At 44.4% G+C, this 12871-nt stretch overlaps 1 protein-coding gene across 1 annotated transcript; it reads left to right on the top strand.

The window, feature by feature from the left end:
- Positions 1–803: 803 nt before the first annotated feature.
- Positions 804–3157, top strand: LOC115355591 (E3 ubiquitin-protein ligase TRIM21-like). Its single transcript, XM_030046447.1, has one exon. The coding sequence runs from the start codon at positions 804–806 to the stop codon at positions 2427–2429; it is 1626 nt and encodes a 541-aa protein (XP_029902307.1). The 3' UTR covers positions 2430–3157.
- Positions 3158–12871: the final 9714 nt, after the last annotated feature.

Below are 12871 nucleotides of genomic sequence, written 5' to 3'. Positions count from 1 at the left end.
GTCAATGAAATGCAGCGTAACTATATCAAAATGAGTTGAGCTGTTTATGGTGACAGAGAAATCCAAACACAGACTCCACTGGCATTCAAGGTGCTTTTAAAGTGAAGAAGAGGAGGGCTAATGAGTTTGAAGTAATTTAAAAAGCATTTATTAGAATGTGATGACAAATGCCAAAGCATGATAAAGAATGGAATATGTGTGGTGGCCAAATATAAAGAAACAAACTACAGCATTTTCAATGAAGAACACTGTATCAAAATTATTTTTGCTAATATTAAAGAACATGTCCAAAGAGGGACTCCTTGTGTTATTGCTGCTCTTTAAGAGAAGAGGAAGGGTCCAGTGATTTAAAAAGCCTTTATTATCATGTGTAACAATAATAGATACCAATATCAGCACCATTTACTAGCGTCAAAGATACATTTATTGCAACTGTTATTTTCCTCATGGATACCCACACAGTCAAGTTGAAAACATGAGTACCACATTGATTATGTCCATGATAAAAGCCTTGAGGTAAAATTTAGACATTAAACTCACTTGCTCACTCTCCTCATTATTGGCCTTCTCTTTTTCAATTTATAAGGATCCTGAATGCCACTGGAGCGTCTTCATAGACTGATTTTCTCAACTGTGAGCTCCATGATTATTTCACAAAAAAAAAATTTAAAAAAAATGCATTTACCATTAAAGGACAGAGTGTACTTTTACTACTAACTGAGAATTGAGAATTATGAAGACTGAGTGAATTATTGAGATTGAATTACATTTCACATTTTACCTTTAGGTCTCAGTGTGCAGAAATGTCTGCTGCCAGCTGTCTGCTATCTGAAGATCAGTTCCTGTGCTCCATCTGTCTGGATGTGTTCACTGATCCAGTCAGCACACCATGTGGACACAACTTCTGCAAAACCTGCATCACACAGCACTGGGATATAAACACTCCTTGTCAGTGTCCCATGTGTAAAAAGCCTTTTCCCCTAAGACCTGAGCTGCATGTCAACACTTTCATATCTGAGATGGCTGCTCAGTTCAGGAAGTCGTCTCAAAAGAAAGCCAGCAGCCACTCAGACCAACAATGTGCCAAACTAGGAGAAGTTCTCTGTGACGTCTGCACCGGGACCAAACTGAAGGCCCTGAAGTCCTGCCTGGTGTGTCTGGCCTCCTACTGTGAGACTCACCTGGAGCCTCATCAGAGAATCACAGGCCTGAAAACACATCAGCTGATCGATCCGGTGGAGAACCTGGAAGGCAGAATGTGTAAGAAGCACGATGCACCGCTGCAGCTATTCTGCAAGACTGACCAGATGTGTTTATGTATGCTCTGCACTTCAGACCACAAGGCACATGACATTATTCCTCTGAAAGAAGAATATGAAGGAAAGAAGGCTGAGCTGGGGGAGACAGAGGCTGAAATTCAGCAGATGATCCAGAAGAGACGAGTGAAGATTCAGGAGATCAAACGATCAGTGGAGCTCAGCAGGGAAGATGCAGAGAGAGAGATAGCAGACGGTGTGCAGGTCTTCACTGCTCTGATGCAGTCTGTTGAGAGAGGCCACACTGAGCTCATTGACATGATTGAAGAGAAGCAGAAAACAACAGAGAAACAGGCTGAAGGCTTCATCAAAGAGCTGCAACAGGAAATCTCTGAGCTGATGAGGAGAAGCACTGAGGTGGAGCAGCTCTCACACACTGAAGACCACCTCCACCTCCTCCAAAGCTTCCCATCCCTCAGTGCTCCTCCACACACCAAGAACTGGACAGAGGTCAGAGTCCATCGCTCATCATATGTGGGGAGTGTGAGGAGAGCTGTGGCTCAGCTGGAGGAGACGCTCAGTAAAGAGATGAAGAAGCTGTGTGCTGATCTTGAGCTGAAGAGGGTCCAGCAGTTTGAGGTGGATGTGACTCTGGATCCTGATACAGCAAATCCCTTCCTCATCCTGTCTGATGATGGGAAACAAGTCAGTTGTGGTGATGTAAAGAAGAAACTCCCAGACAACCCAGAGAGATTCTCTTATTTTTCCAGTGTCTTAGGACGGCAGAGTTTCTATTCAGGAAGATTTTACTATGAGGTTCAGGTTAAACAGAACAATGACTGGACTTTAGGAGTGACCAGAGAGTCGATCAAGAGGAAGGGACAAATTACACGGAACCCCAAAGATGGCTACTGGAGAATAATATTTGCAAATGAGTTCAAAGTTGCTGCCTTCCCTCCTGTCCGTCTCTCTCTGAAGTCTCGGCCTCAGAAGGTGGGGGTGTTTGTGGATTATGAGGAGGGTCTGGTCTCCTTTTATGATGTAGATGCTGCAGCTCTTATCTACTCCTTTACTGACTGTGGCTTCACTGAGAAACTCTACCCATACTTTAGTACTAGTAAGTCCCCCTTAATGATCTGTTCTGTCAGTCAAACAGATGAGTTAAATCATTAGATTTTCTCCGAAAAGATTCACAGCTACTGTATGTAAGCTGAAAGTTCAACATGTTGTTTGACAATGTCCAAATAACATAATAATAAATAAAAAATAATATATTGCTAATTAACATGTCTGGGAAGAACATAGAGAAATATATCATTTAGATGAGAAAAATACCAACAAGGAACAACAAGAAATAAGCTGAACCGCAATCAAAACAGGAATTCTGTAATGGATAATCATCATCATCATCATCTGCCATGCTTTAGACCATAAGTCGCATGCCAGTCAGTATTTTTACATGTACACTTATTTTCCACTATTATCCATGACAACATTCCTAATTTGATACAGGCCAAGTAAACAGCAAATTCTGTTTGGGAATTCTGAATTAGGCCTTTTTCTGAAGGTAGTGTTTTCTCACTTAATGCTGTGAGATGTTTCTATTATAAAAATAATTAACATAATGCTGAAATTAAGCATGTCTACTATTGCCGGGTTAGAAGGTTAGAAATGAAAGAAAGTCAAGTCATAATTTTTTAAATCCAATCACCTGTTCACAGTCACTGTTGCTATGAGCTGAGGAGCTCCAATACCGCCACCAGAGGGCAGAATACACCACCTGGAAGTCCTCTGTAGAGTATGATGACCTGATCCTGACAGATAGAGGATGTCACTGTAATCATGTTCAAAACTGGATCAGCTGGTGTGTCAGCTGAGTTTGAGAACTTGTGTCAAAGACTGGGTGGTGAATTTAAGTTGTTGACCTGCACTGCAAATGCTCTGCTGCTGCTGTTTCCTCTGTGTTTGCTCTCTGGCTCATCACAGTTCAGCATCAGGGTTTTGCACTGATCTGTGCCTAATTATCTCACTGCTTGTTGGCTTGAAATTACAGTACTGCATTGCTGCATCAAATGTGAGGTTTTGGCTCAAACTGGGTGTTGATGAAAATGATTTCTATTCTGTAATACAAATAAAAAATATCAGAATCATAATCGCTTTATTGGTCAAATATACAATGTACACAGGAATTTGTCTTGGTGATATAGCTGAGTGAAACAAGAACAATTACAGTTAAAAAAAATATTAAATCAAGAATTATATACATGATGAGACTCAGAAAATATGCCTTGTCATTGTTGTATTCCTACAAATAAATAATAAAGTACGTTGCAGTGTACCTTTGCACATTTTTGTACTGTATTCTTGACAAGGGGTCATGGTGGGCTGTTTATTAACTTCAGTTTATCTCATGGTAAACAAGCTTCAGTCGTGTCCACTAGTGTAGTGGTAAGTGATGAAGTCAGCATACTATTAATTGAAGACTCAAGAGGAAGTGGTTATACTCCTGTATATACTTAAATGGATATTTGACTGATAGGTGGGTATACTGTAAATTTCCAGAAAAAGAGATGGGTATAGGTTTGTCTGTTTACCTGTGTACACTCTCTCCTACACCACTGATCATGTCTAGAAATTATGTTGATAAGTTGGGGTTCAGGTCACTTGCGCTTCGCCAAAAACTGTTCACAGGAAAAGACTGAGGCAGATTACTTTAATGATTTTCCATGCTTGAGAGTGAGGGGGAAAAGTGCACACGTGGAAAAAAATGACTGCAACAGTAGTAGGATGTTAGATCATCATCAGTGTCTCATTTAAAAACTTAATTAGGCAGCACAAAAGGAATGCTGCCTTACTTTAAACACATCAACATGGAATTTGGCCACAAAATATCAGCTCCCTAATCTATGTGCAGTCAGAAGGTGGAGTAACACTGGAACTAGAGGAGAGAGTAAGAGATGCTTTGGGGAAGTGGAAGTGACAGTAAGCCTGAACGACGCCATTTTGCATTTGAGAAGTTTGTCTCTCTATAAGCAGTAAAACTAGAGGTGAGTACAAACTATAACTTTTATTTAACAGAGAACAATAGCACAAAATTGAACTGTAGACCTATCTAGATTGGGTGTTTTTTCAGCTTTATTTGTTTATTCCTTTATTTAATTCGGAGCGACATGGTTTCATATCCAGATTTATACTTTCGAGGCCTACCTAGGCCCAACCTTTTTTTTTTTTTTTTTTTTTTTTTTACACACAAGAGAAAGTCTTGTTCACAGTCACATTTACAACAGAGCCTCTGAATGTGGCCCAAGGGAAAATTCTCTTGAGATTTCCTTGATGGAAAAACAATCAGCCTAAAGAGTTGTGTTGTGTGCTGATTTCTTCCTACAGTGTTTGTGTATAAGCCACCATTTTCATTCTTAGGGATAGCAAGGTGAAAAAAATTAATGCCATTTTGTGAAAACACAAGTGAAAGACCAATGTTTGTATAATTTTTCAAGATGTATGAATGTACATGAATTGGGTTACATCAGCTCTTAATATATAGAAAGAAAGAACTACAAAGAAAAGTCATGCAGTCTATGCTTAAAGCAAGAGGTATTGAAACATCCTCGTCTTCCTATAGACAAGATGCATTCAGCAGGAAATATCAAGCAGAAAAACATGACCCAGCTGAAACACCAATTATACGACTGCAAAATTTGTGCTATAGATTAAGACATTTTTGTGAATGATCCAGTGAGGTAAAGACAGAAAAATGGTATTATCCACTCGATCAGACAGGAGAGATTAGCACATAAGGTTTAATAAAAAAAAGTCAGTATATTTTGCCAGTAATGTAGTTTTGCCAGAAAGAATATATAAAGGAAATGGTGTGGCTAGGCTCTTTGTTTCTTTTAGGAAACATGTAGAAAACAGCAGAAGTTGGAAAGAAGCCATATTAACAGTTATGAATCCAAGAGAGAGAGAAACTTCTGAGCTTATTATTAAAAATATCAAAAATACATGCATCTTATTCACTCTCACTGACAGACTTACAAATCCTTCAGTGTCAGTGTGACGGCCTCCTGCCTATCAGGGCCTGCTGGGCGTGGTTATGTGTTTTCCCCCTGTCTGTTGTTGTGTGTTTCTCCCTGTTGCAGGCTGCTGGTGGGTGGAGACTAGTCTTCCCAATTGGGAGCACCTGGCCAGGCTCCCAGGGGTTAAAAGGCCCCCTCTCCTTCCCTCATTCTCCCTCTTATCCACCCTGATGGCACCACGTCTTTTCTTTGGTTGGCTTTGGCCTGATTTAGTTTTATTTCTCTTACACAACACCCCGCACTCACCATTTGTTCACACATCCATCAGCAGACACACTGACATTACAGATTCTCACACTTCACAACTTTAGTATGTTTTTGGTTACTTTATGTTAATAAATCTTAATTCTTTACGTTAAACACTGTGTACCTCCACTTTTTGTCACGGCTCATGAGCCGGGTCGTGACAAATTGGGGGCTCGTCTTTTCCCGGTTTGTATAGAGACTTTGGTAATGTGGTTGAATTGTGAATTAGATCACGCATGTCTCTTGGTTTGTTGTTGCGAGTGTGCGCTGATTACTGGTTTTGGTCCTGGTGTGCGCAGCCAGGTACGCGATCGGTAAGTAGTGATTTATGAATGGGCTCCGAATTTGTGAATGAGCTGACGTCATCGGGGTTCCCACAGCGCAGCTGTTGTCGAGCGTAATTTGGAAACCTTGAGTGGTTGTTTACGCACTCTGTTGGAGTTAGACAGTGTTTGGTAAGTTGTTTAATGTTTAAAAGTTGGTTGCTTTTGTTGTTTTGCATGGTGCTGGGGTATTAGTGAGAGTCGGCTGGTGCTGAAGGTTTTTTCGGGTGTGTAATCCCCTGGATAGATATAGCGGCGTTACCCCTTTGGGTGCGTCGAGTTTATTGTTTTCACTAGTGTTGCAGTGAACGTGGTTGGAGCAATTGCTCGGGAGCACGGCCGTGGTTTCGGGGGAGTTGCCATTCATTGGTCGCTTTTCCGTACCAGCGGTATTTAGTGCATAAGTACCCGCCGCGGGACTGCATGAAGACTAGGGATGAGTGGAGCCAGGTAAGTTTACAGTAGGCAGGTAAGATAGAGGGGATTGTGCGCTCTTTGTGGTTGTAGGCACCGTGCTGACACTTGCTTTTGCCTCCTTTGTTTGTGCAGGGTGTTTGGATTTAATTCTCTGGTTTGGTGTAAAATGGCGGAGATTGTAGATTTTGTTAAAGCTCCATCGGAGGAGTTTTTGGATAAATGCACCAAAGATCAGCTGTTAAAAATAGCTGAGCATTATGAGGTGGATGTGCCTGACAAAAGGTTAAAGGACAACATTAAATGTATTTTGAGGGCAACCTTGTTTGATGCGGGGGTTTTGGCCGTAAGTGAGGAGCAACCTCCCAGTGGTCCTCCCAGTCCGGTTGAGACCGCTGGTTTGCCTCCACCGGCTGCCGCCGGTGGGTTAACATTTGAGCAACAGAAGGAGATGCTCACGTTGCAATTGGAACACGATCGATTGAAGCAGAAGGCGGAAATTGAGAAAGAACTGGCAGTTGAAAAACTACGCTTTCAGTCTGAACAGTCAAAACTGAATTTGGAGCAGTACAAGCTTGATTTGATTAAATGTGGTAAGTTGCCTGTTGACAGTGTTGCGGAGCGGGAGAGTTTTTCCAGTAGCTCTGGGCCGGACCATGGTTTTGACGTTTTGGGTAACTTGCGTCTGTTGCCAAAATTCAATGACAAGGATCCGGAGACGTTTTTCGCTCTGTTTGAACGGGTGGCGGACACGCTGAAGTGGCCGGAGTCGGCTCGCACGTTAATGCTTCAGTGCGCATTGACTGGGAGAGCGCAGGAGGCCTACTCCTCGTTGTCTTCTGTTGACTGTCAAAGCTATGTTGTTGTAAAATCAGCTGTCTTGAAAGCTTATGAGCTTGTTCCCGAAGCTTATCGCCAGCGTTTTCGGACGTGGGTAAAAGGAGATAAGCAGACTCATTTGGAATTTGCACGTGACCTGACCGCGCACTTTACGCGCTGGTGTTCTGCTTTGAAGGTAGAGAACTTTGACGAACTGTGTGATTTAATTGTGCTGGAGCAGTTTAAAAACTCGATCCCTGAGAGTATTGCCACGTACATCGGCGATCAGAAGGTGAAAACTGCTGCTGCAGCTGCTGCTCTAGCCGACGACTATGTTTTAACTCACAGGCGTAATCCAAGGGAGTTACGCGCACACAATGTTGGTTTTGTGGAGAACACTGACGCAAGCGGCCCGTTTTCTTCTGCCCACACAGGTAGACCTGACATGAGAGAGCGTGGCCTGAGAAATTCTGATAAAATCTGTAATTTTTGCCATAAAAAAGGGCACTGGAAGGCAGACTGTTTTGCCCTTAAGAACAAGTCTAAACAGACTGGTCCTGCGGGACAGGCAAAGGGTGCTTGTTTGGCTGTGTCTAAGCCTACGTTGTCTGCTGTGCATGTGGTAAGTGCTGAGAAGCAAACGAAAGCCTTACCTGATGAACTTGATTCGTTCCTCCCTTTTGTGTCTGATGGTTTTGTTTCCTTGGTAGGTAGTGATGTTAGAGTGCCAGTGAAAATTCTGCGGGATACTGCTGCTTTTGATTCCTTCATCCAGGCCTCAGTGTTGCCGTTTTCAGAAGAGAGCGACACTGGGTGCTCCGTTCCTGTCTTGGGAATGGGCATGAAAGTGTTGCAGGTGCCGCTGCATAACGTCATGTTGCATTCGGATCTCTTTGAGGGCCAGGTGGCTGTCGGTGTGCGTCCGGCGCTGCCTATCCAGGGCATCACACTGATTTTGGGGAATGGTGTGGCAGGAGATCGTGTGTGGGCTGATGCTCCGCCGCCACCGCCTCCGGTGGTGTCATCTGTTCCGCTGGTGAGGAAGCAGCCTGATGACAGTGAAGTGAACTTCCCAGACGTTTTTACTGCTTGTGCGGTAACGCGCTCTATGACGAGTGGCAATTCAGATGTGTCTGGTGTTGAGAAGTTGGAGGCTGATGTCTCAGAGTTGTGTGCATTTTCTTTGTCTGGTGTTCCTCTGGAGATTTCACAGGAGGACCTGAAGGCTGAGCAGCGAGCTGATCTCTCTCTGGGAGAGTTGTTTGAACAAGTGCTATCTGCAGAGGAGGTAAAAAATAACTCACGGTGTTATTTTATGCATGGTGGATTGTTAGTCCGGAAGTGGGTGCCCCACGGGGACAGGTTCATTGGAGACCCCATCATTCAGATTGTGTTGCCTCGTAAGTATCGTGAGTCTGTGCTGAAGCTGGCCCACGATGATGCTGGGCACTGGGGTGTCCGGAAAACCTACGACCGGTTGCTGCGGCATTTCTTTTGGCCGCGTGTGAAAAAGGATGTTGCCGCTTATATTAAAACTTGTCACACCTGCCAACTCACTGGTAAGCCCAACCAGGGTATAGCACCTGCTCCTCTGTTTCCAATTCCAGCTGTAGCGCAGCCTTTTGAACATGTAATTATTGATTGTGTGGGTCCACTGCCTCGCTCTCGTTCTGGCGCAGTTTACCTTCTCACAGTGATGTGTCAATCCACCAGATATCCAGCTGCTTACCCGCTTCGCACGATAACTGCTCGGTCTGTGGTACGTGCTCTCACCCAGTTTATGTCTATTTTTGGTATCCCAAAAATCATCCAGTCGGACCAGGGGTCAAACTTCTCTTCTCATCTCTTCTCCCAGGTGTTGAAACAGCTCCATGTAAAGCATAACAAGGCCTCGGCTTACCATGCACAGAGTCAAGGCGCACTAGAGCGTTTCCATCAGACCCTGAAGTCGCTCTTGCGGGCTTATTGTGTTGAGATGGATGCAGACTGGGAGGAGGGGTTGCCTTGGCTGATGTTGGCGGCTCGAGAGGTGACACAGGAGAGCACGGGATTTAGTCCAAATGATTTGGTGTTTGGGCACACTGTACGTGGCCCGTTGACCCTGTTGTATGACAAGTGGAGGGAGGCAGAGCCTCCCAAGAATCTTATAGATTTTGTAAATGGATTCCGGCACAGATTGTATGCAGCTGGAGAGCTGGCAAAACGGAAATTGTCATCTGCGCAAGGTAAAATGAAAAATCTGTATGATAGACGTGCTGAGCGCCGTGTATTTTGTGTGGGGGACCAGGTATTGGCGTTGCTGCCCATTGTTACTTCGCCATTCCAAGCGAGATTTACTGGTCCACACAAGGTGTTGAAGCAAGTGTCTGAACAGAACTATATTATATCCACCCCTGAGCGCAGGAAGGCAACTCAGCTGTGCCATGTAAATTTGTTGAAGCCTTATTATGGTCGTGGGTCTGGTCCATCTGTGGCTAATGTTCAGTCTCCTCCGGTGCGCACGCACCCGGCATGTTCAGTGCAAAGAGTGTCTGTGATTTCTGCTCCTCAGTCTGTGGCAGCAGATGTAGAGGATGGATTGCCTGGGCTTGATTCTGCTGTGTTGCATGGCCGTTTGAAGAACTCAGAGTCACTTTCCCAGTTGAGTGTTTTGCTGGGTCATCTGGCGGAGTCAGAGCAGGCAGATTTATCAGAGCTCATCAATGATTTTCCATGTTTGTTCGGAGACACTCCCACCCAGACGCACCTCATTGAACATGATATAGATGTTGGGGATGCTCAGCCAATTCGGCAGAGATTTTACAGAGTCAATCCTGAAAAGCGTAAATATCTGGACGCTGAGGTAATGTATATGTTGGACCATGGAATCGCTGAGCCCTCGTCCTCAAGCTGGGCTTCACCTTGCCTGTTAGTTCCCAAATCTGATAACACTCCCAGGTTTTGCACGGACTTCCGTAAGGTGAATGCAGTGACTAAGCCCGATTCGTTTCCACTTCCTCGTATGGAAGACTGTATTGACCAGGTTGGCCATGCTAAATATGTGAGTAAATTTGATTTACTGAAGGGCTATTGGCAGGTCCCATTGTCAGAGCGGGCACGTGAAATCTCGGCGTTTATAACGCCAAATGGCTTGTTTTCTTACAATGTAATGCCTTTTGGTCTGCGTAATGCGCCGGCAACATTTCAGCGGCTCATGACCAAAGTCCTGGGGGACTTGGAGGGATGTACTGTCTATTTAGATGATGTTGTTGTATGTTCTGATACGTGGTCTTCTCATCTGGAGCGCATCCGGGCGCTGTTCAGCCGTCTGGCAGAAGCGCGTCTCACTGTCAACCTCGCCAAGTGTGAGTTCGCGAGGGCGACGGTGACGTACTTGGGTCGGGTGGTTGGTCAGGGCACAGTCTGTCCGGTGCAGGAAAAGGTGCGAGCTGTGGAACAGTATTCTCCACCTACCACGAAAAAAGAACTCATGCGTTTTCTTGGTCTTGTGGGATACTACAGAAGTTTTTGCAGAAATTTTTCTGAAGTGGTAGCGCCACTTACTGATTTATTGAAGGGTAAGGTAACTTTTGTGTGGTCCCCTGTGTGCCAACAGGCTTTTGAGCGTGTGAAAGCACTATTGATTAATGCGCCAGTTTTGGCGGCCCCGCGGTTTGACCGTCCGTTCTCACTCCAAGTGGACGCTAGTCACGTGGGAGCGGGCGCAGTCCTCCTGCAGGCTGATGATTTTGGCTTTGAGAAACCCGTGAGCTTCTTTTCGAAGAAATTCAACTCCTACCAGTTAAACTATTCTACGGTAGAGAAAGAAGCGCTTGCACTCATTTGGGCCCTGAAACATTTTGATGTTTATGTGGGATGTGGTGTTGTACCGGTTGTTGTTTACACCGACCACAATCCCCTAACTTTCCTTAACTCTCTGCAATGTCCAAACCAGAGGTTAATAAGATGGCCTTTACTCCTGCAGTCCTACTGGCTAGACATTAAGTTCATCAAGGGTTCTGACAACGTGGTGGCAGACGCGCTGTCCAGAGCTCCTCAGTAGGACTGTAATAACTGTGTAGCAACCTGCATGTCCTCAGTGTAACTTTTCCTTGTGCGTAACTTTCCCTTTCTTAAACTGCTTCTTACTGGTACCAGGTTGCTGAGGGGGAAGGGGTATGTTACAAGTGCTGAGCTGCACCCACGGATGGAAAATGTCAGGTTAGTAGTTCGTTTGGTGTAAAAAAAAAAAAAAAAAAAAAAATGTATATTTATGTGATAATTTATGTCTAGCTTGCAAGAACTTATTTAATGGTTAGAGATACTTTGATTATTTGTTGTTCCGGGGTTGGAACCCCTTTCTTATGGAGGGGGGTGTGACGGCCTCCTGCCTATCAGGGCCTGCTGGGCGTGGTTATGTGTTTTCCCCCTGTCTGTTGTTGTGTGTTTCTCCCTGTTGCAGGCTGCTGGTGGGTGGAGACTAGTCTTCCCAATTGGGAGCACCTGGCCAGGCTCCCAGGGGTTAAAAGGCCCCCTCTCCTTCCCTCATTCTCCCTCTTATCCACCCTGATGGCACCACGTCTTTTCTTTGGTTGGCTTTGGCCTGATTTAGTTTTATTTCTCTTACACAACACCCCGCACTCACCATTTGTTCACACATCCATCAGCAGACACACTGACATTACAGATTCTCACACTTCACAACTTTAGTATGTTTTTGGTTACTTTATGTTAATAAATCTTAATTCTTTACGTTAAACACTGTGTACCTCCACTTTTTGTCACGGCTCATGAGCCGGGTCGTGACAGTCAGTCCCCCTGAATTGTTATCCACTAATGCCGCTTTTCCACTAGCACCTACTCGGCTCGCCTCAGTTTCGGTCATTTTCCATTACACTTAAGTACCACCTCACCGTCAGTGGAGTCGTCATAGCAAGGCGGCCCCACCACCAACCACAGAAAAGTCTCCACCTCTTCATTTGACCATGGTACCGGTTTGCTTGCCATTTTCCAACTTTGCCAACTTCAGCGATAATCAATGCACACGGTTGCTGTTGCCGTTTTCTTTTAAAAATGCCGGGTTTGGTTTTCGTGAAGGAGTCGCTCTCATGTGTCGTGGCTCCTTGTCCAATCAGTGGCCTGCACTCTGTTTACATCACATTTTCAGCTCAACTCAGCTCACTTGGAACCCCGGCCGAGTAGGTACTAAAATAGTACCTGGCACCAGGTACTATCAGGTATTACCACCTATTGGAAAACCTTACAAACCTTAAGACAAGAGAAATAGTCTGTAACTCCATCTCTGGTAAAATGGCTATGTCATCTGTGCCTCTCCATTAAACTACTCATGTTAATTTGGCACATTTTTACCCCCTTAGATCATGCAGCATCAGATGTACTACAAATAGAACAGAGGTCAGAGGGTCAGAGGTTCCAATGGTCTTGAAGACTGCAGTCATTAAACCTTAAAAAAAAAAAAAAAAAAAAAAAAAACCCTGGATGCCTCAATTATAAATAAACTACAGGCCCATGAATGAATGAATGAATGAATGAATGAATGACATTCAGCTGAGCAGTCATGCATCAAAAACTTCGGTCTTAACAATACTAGATCTCAGAGCTGTGTTGGACACAGCTGACCAAATGATACTGTTTGACAGACTGGAGAAGTGGATGGGACTTTCTGGCACTCTGCTAGACAGGGACGACTTTTTGTCAATTATGAATGTGAGCAAACAAAAATGACATGTGGAGTTCC

This window comes from Myripristis murdjan, chromosome 23 (assembly GCF_902150065.1).
Source record: "Myripristis murdjan chromosome 23, fMyrMur1.1, whole genome shotgun sequence".
In the NCBI taxonomy this organism is placed as follows: Eukaryota; Metazoa; Chordata; class Actinopteri; order Holocentriformes; family Holocentridae; genus Myripristis; species Myripristis murdjan.
The sequence above is the reverse complement of the archived record's forward strand: the minus strand, read 5'-3'. Positions and strand labels throughout refer to the sequence as shown.

What these genes read in the sequence shown, in the direction of transcription:
- LOC115355591 (XM_030046447.1), top strand. Translation starts at nt 804, where the DNA reads ATGTCTGCTGCCAGCTGTCTGCTATCTGAAGATCAGTTCCTGTGCTCC.